This window comes from Somniosus microcephalus, chromosome 6 (assembly GCF_052327205.1).
Source record: "Somniosus microcephalus isolate GS21.2 chromosome 6, FLI_Smic_1.0, whole genome shotgun sequence".
NCBI lineage: Eukaryota > Metazoa > Chordata > Chondrichthyes > Squaliformes > Somniosidae > Somniosus > Somniosus microcephalus.
The window spans coordinates 253,862,814-253,882,287 of record NC_140992.1 but is presented as its reverse complement, the minus strand read 5'-3'; the positions used below and the strand labels follow the sequence as shown (position 1 = coordinate 253,882,287).

The 19,474-nt window shown below is 41.9% G+C and overlaps 1 protein-coding gene across 1 annotated transcript in view; it reads left to right on the top strand.

Moving 5' to 3' along the window:
* Window positions 1-18,710, top strand: part of mlycd (malonyl-CoA decarboxylase) — a 47,978-nt gene extending 29,268 nt beyond the window's left edge. Inside the window, exons 3-5 of the mRNA XM_085991764.1 lie at window positions 958-1,114; window positions 3,458-3,610; window positions 14,115-18,710. Of these exons, the coding sequence (XP_085847890.1) occupies window positions 958-1,114; window positions 3,458-3,610; window positions 14,115-14,648 (844 nt within the window). The 3' untranslated portion in view covers window positions 14,649-18,710. The remainder of the gene's footprint in view (window positions 1-957; window positions 1,115-3,457; window positions 3,611-14,114) is intronic.
* Window positions 18,711-19,474: the final 764 nt, after the last annotated feature.

The window sequence follows — 19,474 nt, the reverse complement described above, 5'->3', positions numbered from 1 at the left end:
CTGCAGAGGTGAGTGATGGGTGCAAGCGTGGAGAGGTAAGTATGTGAGGTGAGTGTAAAGTGATAGAAAATGTTTACTTACCTTTGTTTCTTCCTGCAGGCTTCAACAGTTGAACCGGAGACTCCCACATCTCACCGGCAGCGATGACAGATGGCTGCTGCATTCTCCGATGCAACAGCCATTTGATTTCTGCTCAGCAGATAGGTTTGATGAGTCATCAAACTACAGAGAATGTCAGTGTTTGACAGCTTCACAGAGCTGTCAAACGATGACAATTCATCTGTCAGATGCAACGTCATACGCTGACGTTCTCTGTAACCGGCTTCCCCTTAATTGGCCTGCTAAGCCTGCTGGGCGGGCTTAACAAGATCAATCAAGGGAAAATAGCGTGGGTTGGCCAGAAGTCGATGGAGGCGGGACTAAAACCCGACAAGTGGGAGTCCCGCCTCCAAAAGCTCCCCATTGGCAAAATCCAGCCCAATGTACTTTTGACTTTCTGTACTTTTAAATATGGACACATAGCCTGTAAAAAGGAGATTGTATTTTTAGGTAGGCTGCAGTATGCTGATGCTATGCTGACCCGCCAGAAATTGCACTGAGAAAGTGGGCGGATTTCCTATTGTATCAACGAAATGAGTAGGAAACCCTCCTGTGAGATTATAATGAGGCCCGGCAGTTAAAATACCCTAGATTGATTTCTGGTGCAGTGGGTGAGTTTCTAACTTGCTCCGCTGCCCATCCGGCGAGAGTTAAAATCGGGGTAATTATTTTTAATCGATTATCAGTACTCGGAATCTGTCTATACAGTTTGTTTTCTATTTCCTACTGGACAACACTTTAGCTTAAGATCTGATTAATTGTTGCACTTTGAGCTTTGAGGCAAATTTTTTTATATTGTCTACTTCTGTTCCATTCCTACAGTGAGTGCAGCTTAAACACATCATTTATTTCTCTCAGGTATGAGGCAGTGCATCCTGTCAGAAACTGGACAGATATTAAACGCCGAGTTGGACTTTACAGAAGGTGCTATGTTTTCACACACAGTGCTATGCCGGGGGAACCTCTGGTAGTTCTACATGTGGCACTATCAGATGACATCTCTAATAACATACAGGTGAGCTCATTATACTTACTGTTAGCCTGTTGTCTACATTAGCTACTGCCCAGCTTTCACAAATTAAATAGAATATTTACAAAGATTTGAATGCTCACTGTTGGAGGTGCCATCTTTCGAATGAGACGTTAAACTGAGACCCTGTCTCCCCTCTCAGGAGGACGTTAACGATCCCATGGCACTATTTTGAAAAAGAATAGGGGAATTCTGTGAGGAAAAACAGAGTCTGAGTGTGAGAGAGAAAAAAATGACAGATTGCTGATTACAGACCTATTGTAGCTTTTGTTTCATGTTATCTAAACGTCAGAAAGTGTATTAAGCTGAGGGAAAGAGTCTTTCCTCATTGCAATTGGTTTTGTTTGAATAAAAGTTGAATTTTAAACCAACCCGCCTCTAATTATATGACAGTTAGAAAAGTTAAACATTTTAATTGCTAACAGCTGTCAAACACAGATACAGAGACAGTGAGAGAGACACACATGGCATTTTCCTCATTTCATTAAAAAATACTAACAATTTTAATTCTGAAAGCTCTAATTGCCACCTGTGTTTTGTTGATAGTAATTCGAATACTTACATTTTCTTACAGCTATGAGATAGAGAGAACAGATGGAGATATATACAAGAACCAATCACAAAACACCAAATTCAGTGTTTACAGAGATCATATAGAAAGTCACAAACCAATGCTGCTATACATGAGATTTCCCCCAACCAGTGCTGTCAGGCTCATGCCCTGCCCATCTGACACCAGGAATCTACCAGTAAGGCAACTATCATATTCAACGCCAAACCTCGGGATCACCTTCCACTATTCTGCCAAATTCCAGGTTCCCCCTCCATACCAATCAAAGACCTCTACCCCTCATGCTGCCAAACTCTAATAGCCCCACTGCAGTACTGTCAATCTCCAGGACCATCTCATTATCCTCCTTCTTAGGCAGTCCCTCGGAACCGAGGCTGACTTGCTTCCACATTAAAAATGAGTTCGCAGGTGACTGATGAGTCCAATGCGGGACCTACAGTCTCTGTCACAGGTGGGGCAGACGGTGATTGAAGGGGCGGGTGGGTGGGGTGCTTGGGTTTGGTATTATACAAAACATTTCCCATTGCTGCCAAAGACCAGGACTATAACCCATTGCTACCAAAGCACAGGATTATGCCTAAGTGCAGCTAAACTCCATTCCTCTTCCTCAGTGCTACTAAATATCAGCTGTTTACCTTTAGTTGGTGAATCTTGCATACCATTTTGCTGCGTATATTCAGCTTTAAAAATGGTAAGGAGACCGCATGTTTACAATTTTCACAGAATAATGGATAGTGTTGTGAAATTCAATCCACAAAGCACCAGTAAAAATCTCATCATAAAATGGAGTTTGACTTATTCAGTCTTTGTAAATCGGTGGCCCTAATGTTATTCCCTACCTGGAATAATTACCCCTATAGTTATAAATACCATGAGCATTGTCACAGAACACCTTCCAGTAATATTAAAATTGAAGCCCTGCCCCTTTATATTCAAAAGTCCTATTTAACCCTTTATTTGTGAAAATCGCTAATAGGATTTTCCAATCTGTGATACTGTGACATTTTGTAACCGCTGTAGCTGCAGGCTTTGGCACCAGCTGGCATTATGGAGCAATTCTTCCATTCTGAAGAGGAACTCTTGTCTTCCATCTTGGTTTTCATCACTCCCAGCTAAATACTATGGGGTAGAGTTTTTGTGGTGTTTCTCCCAATCTCCTGCCGTAACTTTGGTGGAAGATCAACAGAGAGAACGGAGAAACCGTTTACGCCATTTTGGTCATTTATGCCATTTTGCAGGGTTTCCTCCAATCTTCTGCCAAATTTACAGCAGATGATAAGGAGAAATTCCAGGCGCCTTTTATGAAGAAAAATGTTTTCACCATCTTTTTGTTAGAATTGCTTTCAGTTAGAATTGTTTTGAGCTTTTACTTTATGATGGAATCAATATTGTGCCATGGAAATGGGCTTGATTGAAAAAAGGTAGCCACTCATTTTAACATTGTCTTAATATTTATCATTAAATAATAATGCTTTTTAATTGTTTTTGGAAGCTGATTATTGGTTATGGTGTTAATTAGTATATATTCTACTTGCATTTTTGTTTAATGAAGAAATAAAATGCTGTATTAAACAAAGTGGTTCTGCACATTTGTTTTCAGTAATAGTCATCACTATATAATCTACTAAAACTGCTTTGTCTGATGAGGAATGCATAAAATAAGATGGAGCATCTGTGTACCTTCCAATAGCTGAATAGGAAATAGACTATGAAACAAAAAGGTTTTTTTTTAGTTTTAATTGAATGTTTTGTTGCAGGCTATTGTCCGACAAGGTCCTTCTCCTGAGATGACTGAGGATGTTAACAAGATCACCACAGCTATTTTCTACTCCATCAGCTCGACACAGCCAGGACTGCAGGGGGTAGAGCTCGGAAACTACCTCATCAAGCGAGTAGTGAAAGAGCTTCAGGTAGGTCTTAGTCACAGCAAGTATGAAGTCTGTAAGGATCAGTCTCAAATATGACTGGGATAGGCAGCATCCTGTGATCAGAGGCCAGTACAGGAAACTTTTTTTTATCCAGCACGGACGGGACCGACGTGGTGCCGGTTCATCAAAAATTCCGGATAACCGAACGCTATAGTAAAAGATACGGAGCTGAGAGCTCCGTATAAAGCAACAAACCCTGTTGCTTAGCAACAGGTTCAGAACAATGACCACAAGTTGCAAGCGTCTCTGTAGCTTAGCAACAGCTGCAGCCACACCCTTGCACAGCAACAGATGGAGGAAGGCAAGTAATAAAAGTTACCTGAACCTACTCCTGAATTTTGCCGGTTAATCGAGATTTCCGGTTATTTAGGTGCCGGTAAATCGAAAGTTTCCTGTAGTAACAAATAACCTTAGCTTGTAGCAAAAGCCACTAAACCACAACACTACGAAAAACTATCATTTCTAGATCTGGAAAAAACGGCCTCAGGACTGACTGCCTTATTGTAAAAATAAACATTCATCTTGCCGTCTATGCAAAATAAAAACATTTTTTATCAAATCCAGGACAGATCACATTAAATATTCCTAACTTTTACTGTCATCCATCTGCACCATATATTTTAAATGCTGTATCATTCTCCCCTTTCTCTTATATGTTTTACTTGAAGCCAAAAAGAACTATTTTATAAAATTTCCCTCATTTATCATTCTCTAAGGCACCATTAACCCAGCTTATAGGTGGAGTTCATCATTTAAATTGCAGGTGGAAAAAAAAATTAATTCACAGTCTTTCCCATTAATCATCCCTCAAAAACTGTACAATGTAGACTCCTCTAGTCCCAGCCACCCACCTGCTTGTCATTGCTTCCTGCCTCAGCCGCTACTACTTTGTGCTGACTCAGTTTTGCTGAAGTAATCCGCTTTATTTGTATCAAGATGAGGGATGTTGGCCTGAAGCTGAAAAACAGGTTTTCTTTTTATTTTGTATTAACTATCAGCAGTAAGCAGTGCTAGGTCTGGTACAGCAAAGGTTAGATGCACTGTTGAGCTCCCAGTTTTAGAAAAACACCCTCTCACCAGTGTGACACTTCCATTTCTCACACCAGCTACTCTTCCCAGCTTTCTGAACGAGGCTATCCATTTAGACCCAACTTCTGTGCTGTGGTTTGATGCCCAATCAGATGATGTGATCTCCTGATCAGGTGACAGACAATAGCTGTTCTTTCTAGCTGGGAAAAATGCACTTAGAAACTTATTTTCATTGAAATGACCAAAATGAATTAACACAAGAAATTAGATAGCTGGATATTAGACAAGTTCTTTGAATTAATAGAAGTTTTCTGGAGCTTGCAATATTCCTTTAATTGTTTTTGACAGACTTTACCAAAGTTGCGGTATCATTTTAAAGTTGATTTGATACGAAAAATGATTTGTTCTAATGACAGAACTTGTGTGTACAGCATAATGTTCCTGTTTATTCAGCAGGGTGAAGGTTCATTCAGTAGCTTTGAAATATGTATTGAAAGCTCAATCTGTGTATAGGAGCTTTGCAAACTAATCAGCATTGAATTTCAATTCTGACACTCAAGTCATGTTTACAGACATCCAGATTATAATGTTGCCAATTGACTTTCGTACATCACCAACCTCGATGCTAATTTACACCACTTTTAACAGGACGATTGACATCTCCGTAACACCAATGGCTAGAAATTCGAGTGGCGTCCGATTTTTTTGGCACTTTGGGTACCGTTTGTGTCGAAAATGGTGTCCGTGCCGTGCATGCACTTCTGGTGCGGGCAGCGCTGGACACCATTTTGATGAGGGCGGTAGAGTGGACATTAGGAGCATGCGCCACAAGTATGTAGAGTGGGCAGATCGTGATGTCTTGCACGCTGATTTGATGTCACGTCCTCTTGGCCACAATACTGAAATAAAAGCCACCACAAAAGAAACATTCCAATCCAACTTTATACATCAGTCCATCCAATATTACATAACAAAGTCAACCAACTACTCACCCTTGTGCATTCTCTCAGTACCTGTCTTCTGTGTGCCTTTGCCTGTCCTAGTGCTCCTATGACGTGCTACCCCCATGGCTGCAGCATGACTGGTGGAAGGCTGCTGACTTTCAGTAGGGAAGACTGCAGTTGGCTTTGCAGGACGACCTCAAGCAGCTCTGGGCCTAGAAGGCCCAGCTTTAGATGCACCACCTCGGCATGGGCGGCAGCAGTCTGGGTAGCTGGCTGACAGGCAGCAACAAAGGTGCTGGCGGGATGACAGTGGTGGGAAGTCGAACGCTGTCGTCCTGAGAGAGGACAGCAGGTTCGTGCTCCACGGAGCCACTGCCATTCCTCTGGAGCAGCGTCTCAGCAGTCTTAGTAATCTGTTGGAGGACAGATTGCTGGACTGCTGTGACACCATGCAAGCCCCTTTCCACACTGGTAAATGCAGCCACGATGGCAGCAAGTTGAGCCTGCATGAGAGCAGTCTGAGCTTCCACTACAGCACTCAGACGTTGGGTGGCTTCTGCTTGTGCTGCAATGCAAGCTGAGACATCGCCCATCAGACACTGCATCATGGTTGGGTTCACAAGTGCGCTAGTGGAGTTGCCCATTACTTCCATGCTGGAAATCATGGGCTCCAAGCTCTGCGCAAAGCCCTGTGCCAAGTTGGTGCCGGACTCCTCCATGCTTCTTGACATTGCACGCATGCTGTCTGGCAGGCTTACCAATGCACCAAGAATTTCATTGTGCATACCCATCGGCGTTCTTCTGTAGGCCACCCCATCGAAGTCCTCATCTGAGTCCTCTGCAGCAGAGCCCTGGCTGCAGGCCACTCGTGTCCAGTGCTGGGAGAGCAGGGTATATCACCTGCAGACTCCTTCCCCTGTGCTGAGCGAGCAGGGTACATCACCTGCAAACTCCTTCCTCCTGTACCAGCCTCGCACGAACTTGGGCCCCTTGCTGACCGTTCAACCACTGAGCAGCACGTTCAGCGCTGGGCTGAACGCCACAATCATGTTAATCAGCAGGCAGCACAAAGTTAGCGTGCTGCTTGCATTAATTTGAACGGGCGTAGGTTGATCCCACATTGCGCTCCCGTGGCTGTTTTTGGGTGCAAACCAATTTCTAGCCACAAGTGTTTAGCTTGTGTTCCTGCACTGTTTATTCAGCCACTGTTTTTAGCTTTTATACTTGTGTATCTATGTAATACATTTTGTGACTGTAGTGTATATTGTGAACATTCATCAGTTTGCTTCATTGAACATCTGGCAATTTCTCCTGCTGTATTTTCCGATTCTGTTTGCTGTGCTCAGATTTCTGTGGCTGGAACTTACTGGCCCAGTAATTCCGTTCCAAACGCGTGAGTACGGTCGGGGTACTCACGCGTCTGGCCGGAGGAAATGCCGGTTTTCAGCATGCACAGCGCATGCGGAGAAAACCGGCATTTCCTGTCCTCTGAACGAAGGGGTTCAGAGGCACAGCGCGTGCGACTGCACAGGCAGCGCGTGCGCAGTGAACTTCGTCGATTTCATTCATGGATTCAGTGAGGTTAAGTCCTTACAACTTACACATGAAAAAAGCATGTGTAAAGTTGCTCCCAGAGGCTGCGGAGGAAGATATATTTTATCGTGGAGCTTCTGAAAGGCAATATTTTTGTTTGGGAAAGGCAGGAAAGTTATTTTAAGAAATGATGAGGTAAGTTTTAAAGTTTAATTTTTTTTTTTTTTTTTAAACAGGTTTTCAGTACTGTAGGTAGAAGGAGCAATTGTGGCTGTGTGAATTGAATTTGCTGTGTTTATTAAATGTGAAAATGACTGTTCTAAAATGAGTAATGTAACATTTCCAACATTTTTAAGAAAGAAACTGTTCATCAGTAATATATTCTTTTAAGTAATTATGTATGTATGTCCGTATATATTCCTTTACGTATATGTATATATTCCTTTACTTATGTGTATGAATGTATGTATTTAATTATGATTTTCCAATAAGTTACTTTCTCTGAAAGTCATAATTAAATACATACATTCATACACATAAGTAAAGGAATATATACATACATATACACAAAGGAATATATACAGACATACATACATAATTACTTAAAAGAATATATTACTGATGAAAAGTTTCTTTCTTAAAAATGTTGGAGTCATTTTCACATTTAATAAACACAGCAAATTCAATTCACATAGCCACAATTGCTCCTTCTACCTACAGTACTGAAAACCCGTTTTAAAAAACAAAAATAAACTTTAAAACTTACCTCAGCATTTCTTAAAATAACTTTCCTCCCTTTCCCAAACAAAAATATTGCCTTTCAGAAGCTCCATGATAAAATATATCTTCCTCCACAGCCTCTGGAGCAACTGTACTCATGCTTTTTTCATGTGTAAGTTGTAAGGACTTAACCTCACTGAAAGCATGAATGAAACCAGCGAATTTTACTGCGCACGCGCTGCCTGTGCAGTCGCACGCGTTCTGCCTCTGAACCCCTTCGTTCAGAGGACAGGAAATGCCGGTTTTCCCCGCATGCGCTGTGCATGCTGAAAACCGGCATTTCCTCCGGCCAGACGCGTGAGTACCCCGACCGTACTCACGCGTTTGGAACGGAATTACTGGGCCAACATTTTACATGTCAATAAAATGAAAAATTTAACAATTGCACAATTTGCCCCCTCGCATCTGCGACTGAGGGTCCAAGGAGGTGCATTGCGCAAGAGGTCATCGTCGTACGTATCCTCACACTGTTCCCTTTCGGGAACTGTATAAAGTGGTGGAAGGATTTCTGGCCACGTTAACGCTCCTTCTGTGACCATAACCATCTTCATACCAGCATTAGGGTGGTTAGTCCTATGGCGTGAGGGTTTTACGGGCTCCCACAACCCATCTGAGGGGGGGGGGGCCACCCACACCCGCGGACGCAAGTATCCCGCTGGATGTCCACCCAGAATTTATAGTTGGAGCTCCGACTCCACTTGCCGGGACTGTCTGGAGCGGGGCTCGAAACCCTACTCCTTCTGGCCCAGCGGCGGGGATGCTTACCGCTACGCAAAAGGCCCACTCCGCGCAAAAGGTGACACCCATACGTTTCCTGCGCCTTTTCCCTCCCCGTGACTGGAGCCCTATGCTGCCACTTGAAAGACCAAGCTATCATCTGTCCTTTTTGCGGCGCCTTGGACTTCTCATTACCAATGATGAGCAGGCGCTGCGCCTCCATCTCGTTGAGGAGATTGCTGAGGTCATCATCAGTTCAATTGTGAGTTCTTTTAATGCCGTGAATTGTGCTCATTCCAGCCATTTCACGTTGCTAATCTGAGTGGGCCTTTGGCGTAGCGGTAGCATCCCCGCCGCTGGGCCACACGGCGTAGGGTTTCTAACCCCGCTCCAGACAGTCCCGGCAAGTGGAGTCGGAGCTCCGGCTCTAAATTCTGGGTAGACATCCAGTGGGATATTTGCGTCCGTGGGTGTGGGTGGCCCCCCCCCCCCCCCCCCCCCCGTATAGGTTGTGGGAGCCCGTAAAACCCTCCCGCCATAGGACTAACCACCCTAATGGCTGGTACAAAGATGGTTACGGTCACGGAAGGAGCGTTAATCACGGCCAGAAATCCTTCCACCACTTCATACAGTTCCCCAAAGGGAACAGTGTGAAGACACGTACGACGACGACGTTGCTAATCAAATAAATGGAATGAAAAAAATGCTTTCAGGGCTTTTAAAAGTCTTTAAATTGCTTTAATTCTGTTTAAAACTACTTCAGATTCTTCAAAATAATGTAAACGTTTTTAAAAGTTTATAAAAGTTACCAAAAGCTTCTTAAAAATACCAAAAACCTATTTAAAATGCTGCTCTACATGTAAAAATGCTTTGCAGCTTGTGAGAAACATTGGGGGCGTGTCCTTTTAAAATGAGACCTCAAGGGGCGTGTCTCACTTGCACTGCGCGCTCCAGGCTTCGCGCTGGCTGCACTCCTGGGCGGCGTGACGTCAGACGCTGCCCGGGAGTCAACATTTTAAAACAGGAATTCCAGGCGTCCCTGAAGCTCAACGGCCGGCGCGTCAGGTAAGTGCAGATCGGGGGCTTGCACGCGCGGCAAGCCCCCAACCCGAATTTCTGCCCCACTATGTTCAGCTCCCACTCGGATGCATTTTATGCAACTCCCCCCTTTGCCCACTAATGGCAGCCCTCCCTTCAGCTGCCTAGATCCCACTCTCTGGAATTTCTTCCCTGATCTTCTCCACTTCCCTTTAAATCCCTCCTTAAAACCCACCTGTTTGACCAACCTTTTGGTCACCCCTGCTAAGCCTCCTCCTTTGGCTCTATGCCCATTTTCCTTGCACCTCTATAAAGCACCTTGGGGCAATTTTTCTGTTAAAGTCACTGCATAATTGCAAGTTGTTTTTGATGCAAACTGTACCTGTTCTGACTGTATTGCTTGCAAGCACAGTTGTCGGGCACAGACACAGTTGGCGTTGCAGATACAAGTGGCAAGTGCATTGAGTGGAATGCAGAAACAAACTGGAAAAATCCCGATGTGCAAATTGTGAAGACTGCGTTGTTGTAAGTGATTCCCTTTGTCGAAGGCGGATTTGCTATCTTGTTCTCTTGTATGCCCAACATCTAAAATGCCACATTGTGCTTTCTGCACTAGATGTCCTATTTCTAAGACAGCCAGGCTATTTCTCTGCATCCCTGGCATCTGTGCTTTATCAGTGGAACTGAGCGCTGAGCAGACAAACCAGCCATCATCAAAGAGATTACTGCAGGCTGCTCAGCTTCCTATCGGTGCTCGTTCAGTACATGCAGCTCAGTAATCTTCTTCTATTTGAGACCCATGCACAAAGACGGTTCTGGCGCCCAGCGAGTGGTGTGATCGCTCTTCCTGCCGAACACTTGAACGCTGAAAACAAAAAATCAGCCACACGATACTGTGCTGACTTCTCTGCTACAAACTGCATCGCAGTGAAGTAAAAGAAAGCAATTCTTGCATTTATCTTCTTCTTAGGCAGTCCTTCGGAACCGAGGATGACTTGCTTCCACATTAAAAATTAGTTCTCAGGTGACTGATGAGTCCAATGCGGGACCTACAGTCTCTGTCACGGGTGGGGCAGACGGTGGTTGAAGGGGTGGTTGGGTGGGGTGCTTGGGTTGACGTGCGCTCCTTGCGCTGCCTGCGCTTGGCTTCCGCATGCTCCCAGCGAAGAGACTCGAGGTGTCCGGCGCCTTCCCGGATGCTTCTCCTCCACTTTGTTTGGTCTTGGGCCAGGGTTTCCCAGGTGTCGATGGGGATGTTACACTTTTTCAAGGAGGCTTTGAGGGTGTCCTTGAAACGTTTCCTCTGCCCACCTGGGGCTCTCTTGCCGTGCCGGAGCTCCGAGTAGAGCGCTTGTTTTGGGAGTCTCGTATCAGGCATGCGGACAATGTGACCCGTCCATCGGACCTGATCGAGCGTGGTCAAAGCTTCGATGCTGGGGATGTTGGCCTGAGCAAGAACACTGACGTTGGTGCGCCTATCCTGCCAATGGATTTGCAGTTATATAGTGCCTTTCACAGCCTCAGGATGTCCCAAAGCACTTTAGAACCAATGAAGTAATTTGAAGTGTAGTCACTGTTGTAATGTGGGAAGCGTGGCAGCCAATTTGCGCACAGCAAGCTCCCACAAACAGCAGTGTGATAATGACCAAATAATCTGTTTTAATGATGTTGACTGAGGGATAAATATTGGCCAGGACACTGGGGAGAACTCCCCTGCTGTTATTCGAAATAGTGCCATAGGATCTTTTACGCCCACCTGAGAGAGCAGACAGGGCCTCATTTTGTTTCATCGGCACCTCCGACAGTGCGGCACTCCCTCAGTATCACACTGGCGAGTCAGCCTAGATTTTGTGCTCAAATCTCTGGAGCTTTTTACTGTTTTCCCCTGCAATAGATTCAACTGTAGAAGCTCACCTCCATCCAGCATCTTGTGTACATCTCTACTCTCCCTTGCATCATCTTATACTTTCACAAGCAATGCTCCCTTTTGCCACATACTCAACCCATACTCTCAGTTGCTCTGACTCTGGATTACTGCTTGTTCCCCTCTCCATCAGAAACCAATCTTTCATTCACTATGCCCCTGTCCTCAGGAATTCCCTTTCAAAATCACTTTGCATGACTTATTCTCCCTACTTATAAAAGCCTCTAAAATCCCATATTTTCCACTGTGCCTTTAGTTACTCCACTCCTAAAGGTTTTGACTTGCTGTTTGCTATCTACTTCTCTTGTAAAGCACTCTGCTACATTATTCTATGTCAGAGCTGCTGCATAAATGTAAGTTGTTGATGATTTAGTAGGGAGCAGATAGGAAAGCTTATACCAATATAAATAGCAATTTCATGTATAAATATATTCTTATACACTTATTTCTTGATGGCTAATCCATTAAATTAGTAGCGATCTTTTGTAATTGCATTTAAAATGCAATGAAAATTAATTGAAGTAGAATTTTGTGTCATTATTTATAAATTGTTATAATGTAATAAAATAACTAAAAGGAGCATGCCTTATATTAGATTTAAGTTTGCATCCCTTCTGATTTGTATTACTTCCTCAGTGCAGTCTAAACCACATATCTGTTGGGTATTTCTGTTGTTTTGTAAGAACGTATAATGACCGTATTGATTGAATATTTGCGAGCACGGGTGTAATTTATCTAAATGCTTATCCCACTACTCTGTCCATGAGTTTGCAGGCCTATTTCTCAGTGAGCAGTTTTTGCTTCATTTTCTTATATCTAATAATTTTAGTTGACCCATACTGTAACAAGACATTAATATTGCAACCAGATTCTCCCCCCCCACCCCCCTCACCACAGCCATCACCTTTGCCTAATTGAAACTCTACTCTATCCATAAACCCCAAATAAGAAAACCAAATGTTGTCATTCTTTCTGAGCTGGAAATCCATGAAATATATCTGTACTTTGCCCAGTTTCTGCTTGTTTCTTTTTTACATTTGGCTAGAAGATTAAGCACAAGAAAAAGAGGAAAGCTACTTTACTAAAAATGCAGATAACCAACTTGATGTGGCTGTTCGAAAGGATCACCAAATCAGTGGTGGTAAATAGACCATGTGCTGACACACATCCACTATTGTCCATGTGGCATGTTCTTCATCTCTTGCTGCCCTGTATAAGGAGAATGTGGGGAGTAGAGAAGGGGGGGGGGGGGCAGGGGAAGAAGTTCCCTAAAAGGAGAGCAAAGAATCACCCTATGGGGATGTTTTGTGAACTCCAAGTGTTGTCATTGGCAGAAGCCTGTTGGAATGTCATTTGCTCAAACCCTTGACTGAGGAATAGTATACAGGAAGAGAAAAGGAATGAACAGAATAAACCATCGCGTGAAAATCTGTCGCTTGCAGTCTTCTGTTTCACAAGGCTTCAATTCTATTTCTTCTGTTGTTACTTAAATCCACAGTTTCTTATAATTTTTCTTACTAACAAATACTATTCTGAATGATATATTATAATACTGTCCAGTCTGGGCACTAATCCATATTTAATTATGGGGTGGAAGTGTTTGTAGGGCCTCGGCAAGTGAGAAATGACTTGGTTGTCATTTGCTCTGGGAATGATTGTAAGCATGATAAGACAGTTATAGTGATGTTTTCTGCTAAAAGAGCTTTGATATGTCCATAATCTATTGAGATGAAGTGAGTGGTAAATGCAGGTAACTTAAAGTTACAGCTAAGCAAACAGCCAAAAAAAGTTAGTATCGATTCCTATTATTTTCTACCATCTAACTGATTTTCATCCTTACTTGTAGTTCACGTAGATGAGATTAAAGCAGGCAGTAAATGATGCATGTGCAATGCTGCAGGTACATTTTATCCTTCAGCTTGTTCAAGAACTGAGATTTTAATACCTTAGAATTGCACTGTGCAATATTGGTGACAGACTTGTTCGTATGAAGTTCCTTTTTTCTGCTATCTTAACAGTCATTACCCAGTGATTGTTTGAAATCATGCTTTGCAATATTAATAAGCATATATAGCTGACGGCCCTGCTCAATGAGTTTACATGCTTCTTTAATAGTTTGCCAATGTGCTACTGAAAAAAACCTACATGGTTCGCCACCATTTGTCAGTTGACAAATGTTGAAACTGGAGCACATTTTAATCCAGTTCTAAGACAAAATGCATAGCAGCACGCACACCTTTTGTTAGTATTGCCTGTTTCAAAATAACAGCTCAGGCACATGAATATTCTGCGGTATATACTTTATAGGAATAACTGCACAAATAGAGCCTTTTGCATTTTCCCATTAAGACACTTCCCTTTTTGTTGAGAAACCTAAGTGTAGGGCCATGGCCTATTTACCGCAGGATGCCACCAAAGAGTAGCAGAGACGAGTTGGTGAAGTAGGGCAATAGTGATAGGACTTTATTTTAAATATGTAGTGGCTCTGACATTCATCTGTTTTTGTGTGTGTAATCTGCAGGCTGAGTTTCCTCATATGAACCAGTTCTCCAGTCTGTCTCCTATTCCCGGCTTCACAAAGTGGCTGATTGGAATCCTCGGTGACCAAATCAAGGAAGGGACATTGAACCGAATCTTTACGCAACCCGAATACAAAGAAATGCAGGGCATCATTGAAGGATCTGTGTTAGAAACACTTAAGCGCCTACTTGCCACCAATGAGTGGGTGAGATCTGACAAATTTGTTCGAGTTCTTGAGCTGCCACTTATGCGACTTTGTGCCTGGTACTTGTATGGAGAAAAACATCGTGGGGGTGCCCTTAATCCAGTAGCTAACTTTCACCTTCAGAATGGTGCGGTGATGTGGCGATTAAACTGGCTGGCTGACACAAGTCCTCGTGGTATTTCATCATCCTCTGGAATTATGGTAAACTATCGATATTTCCTGGAAGATACCAATCATAACACTGTGCAATACTTGAGGACAAGACACATTGAAGCATCTGAGCAGATTCTGAGTCTTGTAGCTCAATTTCAGAAAATCGGTAAACTTTAACTAGAGCTTTGCATGGCAATTAACTGTTCTCAAAGACTGGATAAACTTTAACCAGTTCATTATTACTTTAATTAGAGTTTAAATAAAAAGAAATGACAACAGGAAATGTAATCTTAGGAAATCCATTGTGGAACAGGCAATTTTATTCCAGTTTTATTGATAATAGATATACAGGAAACTTTGTTATATCCGGCACCGACGGGACCGAGCTGTTGCCAATCTATCAAAACTGCCGGACATACAAAGTTAATGTTGAAGCATATGGAGATTTTCATCTCCGTATCTGACAACAAACACTGTTGCTTAGCAACAGCTTCAAACAGCCGGCCCATACCTTGGAAGCGTCTCTGTAGCTTAGCAGCAGCTTCAGAGAGACTTTCCAAAGCCTGACTGTTGGGGAAAAAAAAAAGCCACGAGAAGAAAAACAACCTAACAGAACGGCTCCTGATTTCTGCCGGTAGATAGAGGTTTCTGGCCATACAACCTCCGGATAAACCAAAGTCTCCTGTACCCTGTAAAGTATTTAATGATGAGTTGCATGAATGCTGAGGTCCATTCAAAAATTCCATCCAAATATTTAACGAGAATAACATTTTTAATGTCTGGCATGTCTAACTGCATTTGAAGTTGGTAAGTCATTAGGAAGAAAGAATGAACTCCGATTTATATGGCGACTTTCTCGACTCAGGACCTCCCACAGCCAATAAAGTACTTTTGACATGTAGTCATTTCTAAACACCATGCAATGTTTATTAGGTAGTTGTATAACTTATCTTTGTTATTACAATGTCTGACAGCCTGAGAGAAAAGGATTGTTATTCTTTTCCATAGGGCATCAGTGCACCTCTTCAAAGCTGACTGACTAACTGATGTTCAGTAACTTGCTACACTTTAGCGGATCATTAGTTTAAACATGGCCAATTTCATGTGGAAGCTTCGATGCTGGTCACGGCACTCAAACACTTTTGTATACCGCTACTGAAAAGTCTACCTCGGGGACAGTCTGCCATTTTTAGCAATTGCTTCAAATAGAAAATTGCTTGTCAACCCACTAGGGCCATACTGCCCTTTTTAGCCATTTGTGTTACAGCTCAGACTATCTGCAGACTTTTGGACTCGTCCCTCACCCTATAACCCACGACTGAAGACAGCTTCCCAAATTATTTCCAAAAGCACATTACTCTGTATAGCTATGGTTATATATTTAAAAAAAACAGTATTTTCCCCTTGACAAAGCTATTGGTCCATTGCTGGCAATATGTTAAAATATGCATATTATTTGAATTAGGTTTAATTTTTGGAAAAACCTGAATGCTCTAACGGCATTGTTAAATTACTAAGTAATGTTTCATTTTTAAGAGATAATTTCAACACATGACGATTATCAAATTGAATAAAATTGGAATCTAACCCCTTAGTTGTTTGCCTATATCTGGAATTAGCACTTGCACTCTTGCTTGTTACAGCAGAGTTATTATTTACCTGACTCACTCTCTTGTCACTGTACATCGCTGCTAGACGTTGAGGGGTGGGGGGGGCGCGAGTAAATGTCTGTGGGAGCTCTCCCACTCGTCCCCAATAACTTCATCGAATGAGCTGCGGAAACCCCGGAAAAATGGCAGAAACAGCAAGTGAGCAGATTCCAACAAACTGGCACTGAAGACGGCAAACTTGCCATCCTATCCCACACTCGTACACTCCCAGGCGCAGCCACCCGCCAGCCAGTGACTGGGTGATTCAAAGTATAATCTACCACAGTCATGTTTTGCACTAAAGAAAAATTGAACATGTTAATTTGAAATAAGCAATTTAAATAACAGGAAAATCAAGTTATCAGATCATTCAAATTAAACAAGTTTGAATTAAGGGTAATTGAATGTGCATAGTCGCTTTCAATCATTCCTCAATATGAATTCAGAATGTGAAGCAAGGAAGTGGAATCCTCAGTTGCTGCCTAGTTATAAGTACCTTTTCTTTGAAGTTGAAGGGAGGTCATTTGAGGATCAAATATGTTTTTGTCAATGGCCAAGCAATTAAAATATTAACCATCTCAATCATTTAAGTAGAAACTGTTGAGTGATGGTTGGTTCATTTGCCTTTGATACCTGACTAGAACAGAAACCACTCTCGATGTCTGTTTAGTGTCTGCAAGTAAAATATCCACTATGTTTCAAAAGATCAACAATTTAATTACTTGAGTTTAAAGGCTTCTGTATCCTGGATGATTGCAGACATTTGGACTCGTCCCTCACCCGATAACCCACGACTGAAGACAGCTTCCCAAGTTATTTCTAAAAGCACATTACTCTGTATAGCTATGGTTATATATTTTAAAAATACCAGTTTTCCCCTTGACAAAGCTGTGCCTTTGTTACTATTGGTACATTGCAAACAATATGTTAAAATATGCATATTATTTGAATTAGGTTTAATTTTTGGAAAAAGCTGAGTGCTCTAACAGCATTGTTAAATAACTAAGTAATGTTGCATTTTTAAGAGATAATTTCAACACATGAAGATTATCAAATTTAATAAAATTGGAATCTAACCCCTTAGTTGTTTGCCTAATTCTGGAATTAGCACTTGCACTCTTGCTTGTTACAGCAGAGTTATTATTTACTTGACTCACTCTCTTGTCACTGTACATCGCTGCTAGACAGTGGGGGCGGAGGTGGGGACTAAATTTCTGAGAGCTCTCCCACTCGTCCCCAATAACTTCAGTGGCTGAGCTGCAGAAACCCCAGAAAAATGGTAGAAACAGCAAGTGAGCAGATTCCAATAAACCGGCACTGAAGACGGCAAACTCCCACACTCGTACACTCCCAGGCACAGCCACCCGTCAGCCAGTAACTGGGTGATTCAAAGTATAATCCACCACAGAGTCATGTTTTGCACTAGGAGAAAATTGAACATATTAATTTGAAATAAGCAATTTAAATAGCAGGAAAATGGAATTTAAATAACAGAAAAATCAAGGTATCAGATCATTCAAATTAAACAAGTTTGAATTAAGGATAACTGAATGTATATAGTCGCTTTCAATCATTTCTACATTAAAACAGTGACTGCGCTTCAAAAGTACTTAATTGGCTGTAAAGCACTTTGGTATGTCCTAGGTCGTGAAAGGCACTATATAAAAGCAAGTCATTCTTTTTATTGTTGCTATGTCTGTGATTGTAAGTTCTGAACTTTTGTACCGACTGGAAAATGTGGACTAGAAAAAAGATGCAATGATCCATGTCATTACCTTCAAGAAAGATGAATCACTGAATTGTCACCGCTGATATCCAGCTGGAGTTTCACCCCTCAATTTGGAAATGCCTTACTTTGCTGAACACTTCCGCCTCGTGACCAAGGTCGAGAACGTACACTTGGAGAATAAAAGATAAAACATACATACTCTGTGGTATGCTTTAACAGACCAACATTGTGATGATATCTTATTTTGTCTTGGTATTAATATTACCAATTTGAAAATTAATTTCAACTAACCAACAGAATTTTGTATTAAACTTACAACATTTAAATATTTGCCAAAATAGATATAAAAGCCTTCTAAATGGGGGAAAGGAGACATTGTGCACCTGGAGAAAATCCAGATAGATGATTCACAATGAACTTACATGACTCCTAGCAGAATTGGTAGCAGTTGAACAAATCAATAGCCAGCATTCAGGAATCTGTTGAACTGCAATTAATGTTCTCTATTTAGTTTTATTACCTCCATTTGCTTTCAATTAAATTTTCATCAGGGGGGTTCTTTTAACAATGGTATTTCCAAACAGTAACTACTAAGTTCCATTAGTTTTACCAGAATTTTAAATACTGCAGATTGTAGTTCGGAGGTCAAAATCCACTAAATTAAGAAAATAATTAAACTATAATCTACAGGCTTCGTAACATTCCTGGAGTAATAAAATGCAGTTTTACGTTAAAAAAAAGTAATGTTAAGTAAATCACACTAAAAGCATGATGTAATTTTCAGAACTTTTCTCTGAAAAGCACTTTATTAGTTAGATGATGTAATTTAATTGAATTCCAATATTAAAAATATAAAACAATTTTCTTTTGTCCATTGTAATTCACAGAACATAGTCTGTTTGAAGTTACATTAATACTGAGTTAAGAAAAACTAACTTTTTACTAAAGGATTTGTTGCTGCAGTGATTCTGGGGGTAAACACAGCACACAGTGTAGTACTGAGTCATACTAGGAAGATTCTGTCATTCATCTATGCTGATTTAGTTGATCCAAGCCTGAAATGGGGAGGCGGGGGGGTGGGTGGATACTGCAGTTGGTCAGTGTCCTCCGGAAAGGGATGGGGTAAACCTCCAGCATTTCTACTTCCGATTACTGTCTAATGGACCCTACTGGGAAGTGTAAATGTGGGGAAATTAGGTGAAGATCGGGTCAGGCTTGGTTGCGATGTTCCCATTATTGAATAGTCTGTAGATAGTCGCCTGGCAGTGTCACACATGAAGAATGCCTACTTGAGTGAGATACTGGAGGGCTACTGACACCTTTGAAGGTACCTTCAAGAGAAAGCGGTAGAAAATTGAAAAATGGAAAAAAATGAATTTTATTTGCAACTCAACTATATTCTTCATTTCAGCTGCCAGAGGCTGACTGAGTAGGATGCTAACAGAGTACGTTTTTTTTACTGAAAGACGATAAGGAAGCGAGTTTGGCCTCAAAGGAATTTAGTGTTGAAATAGAATGGGCTTGATTCTACAAGACCAAACAGTTAAGTGAAATCATAATTAATTAACGTCTAGCATAGCATAGAGGTTGATATGGCAATGGTAGGATCAGGAGTTAGCCTAGTG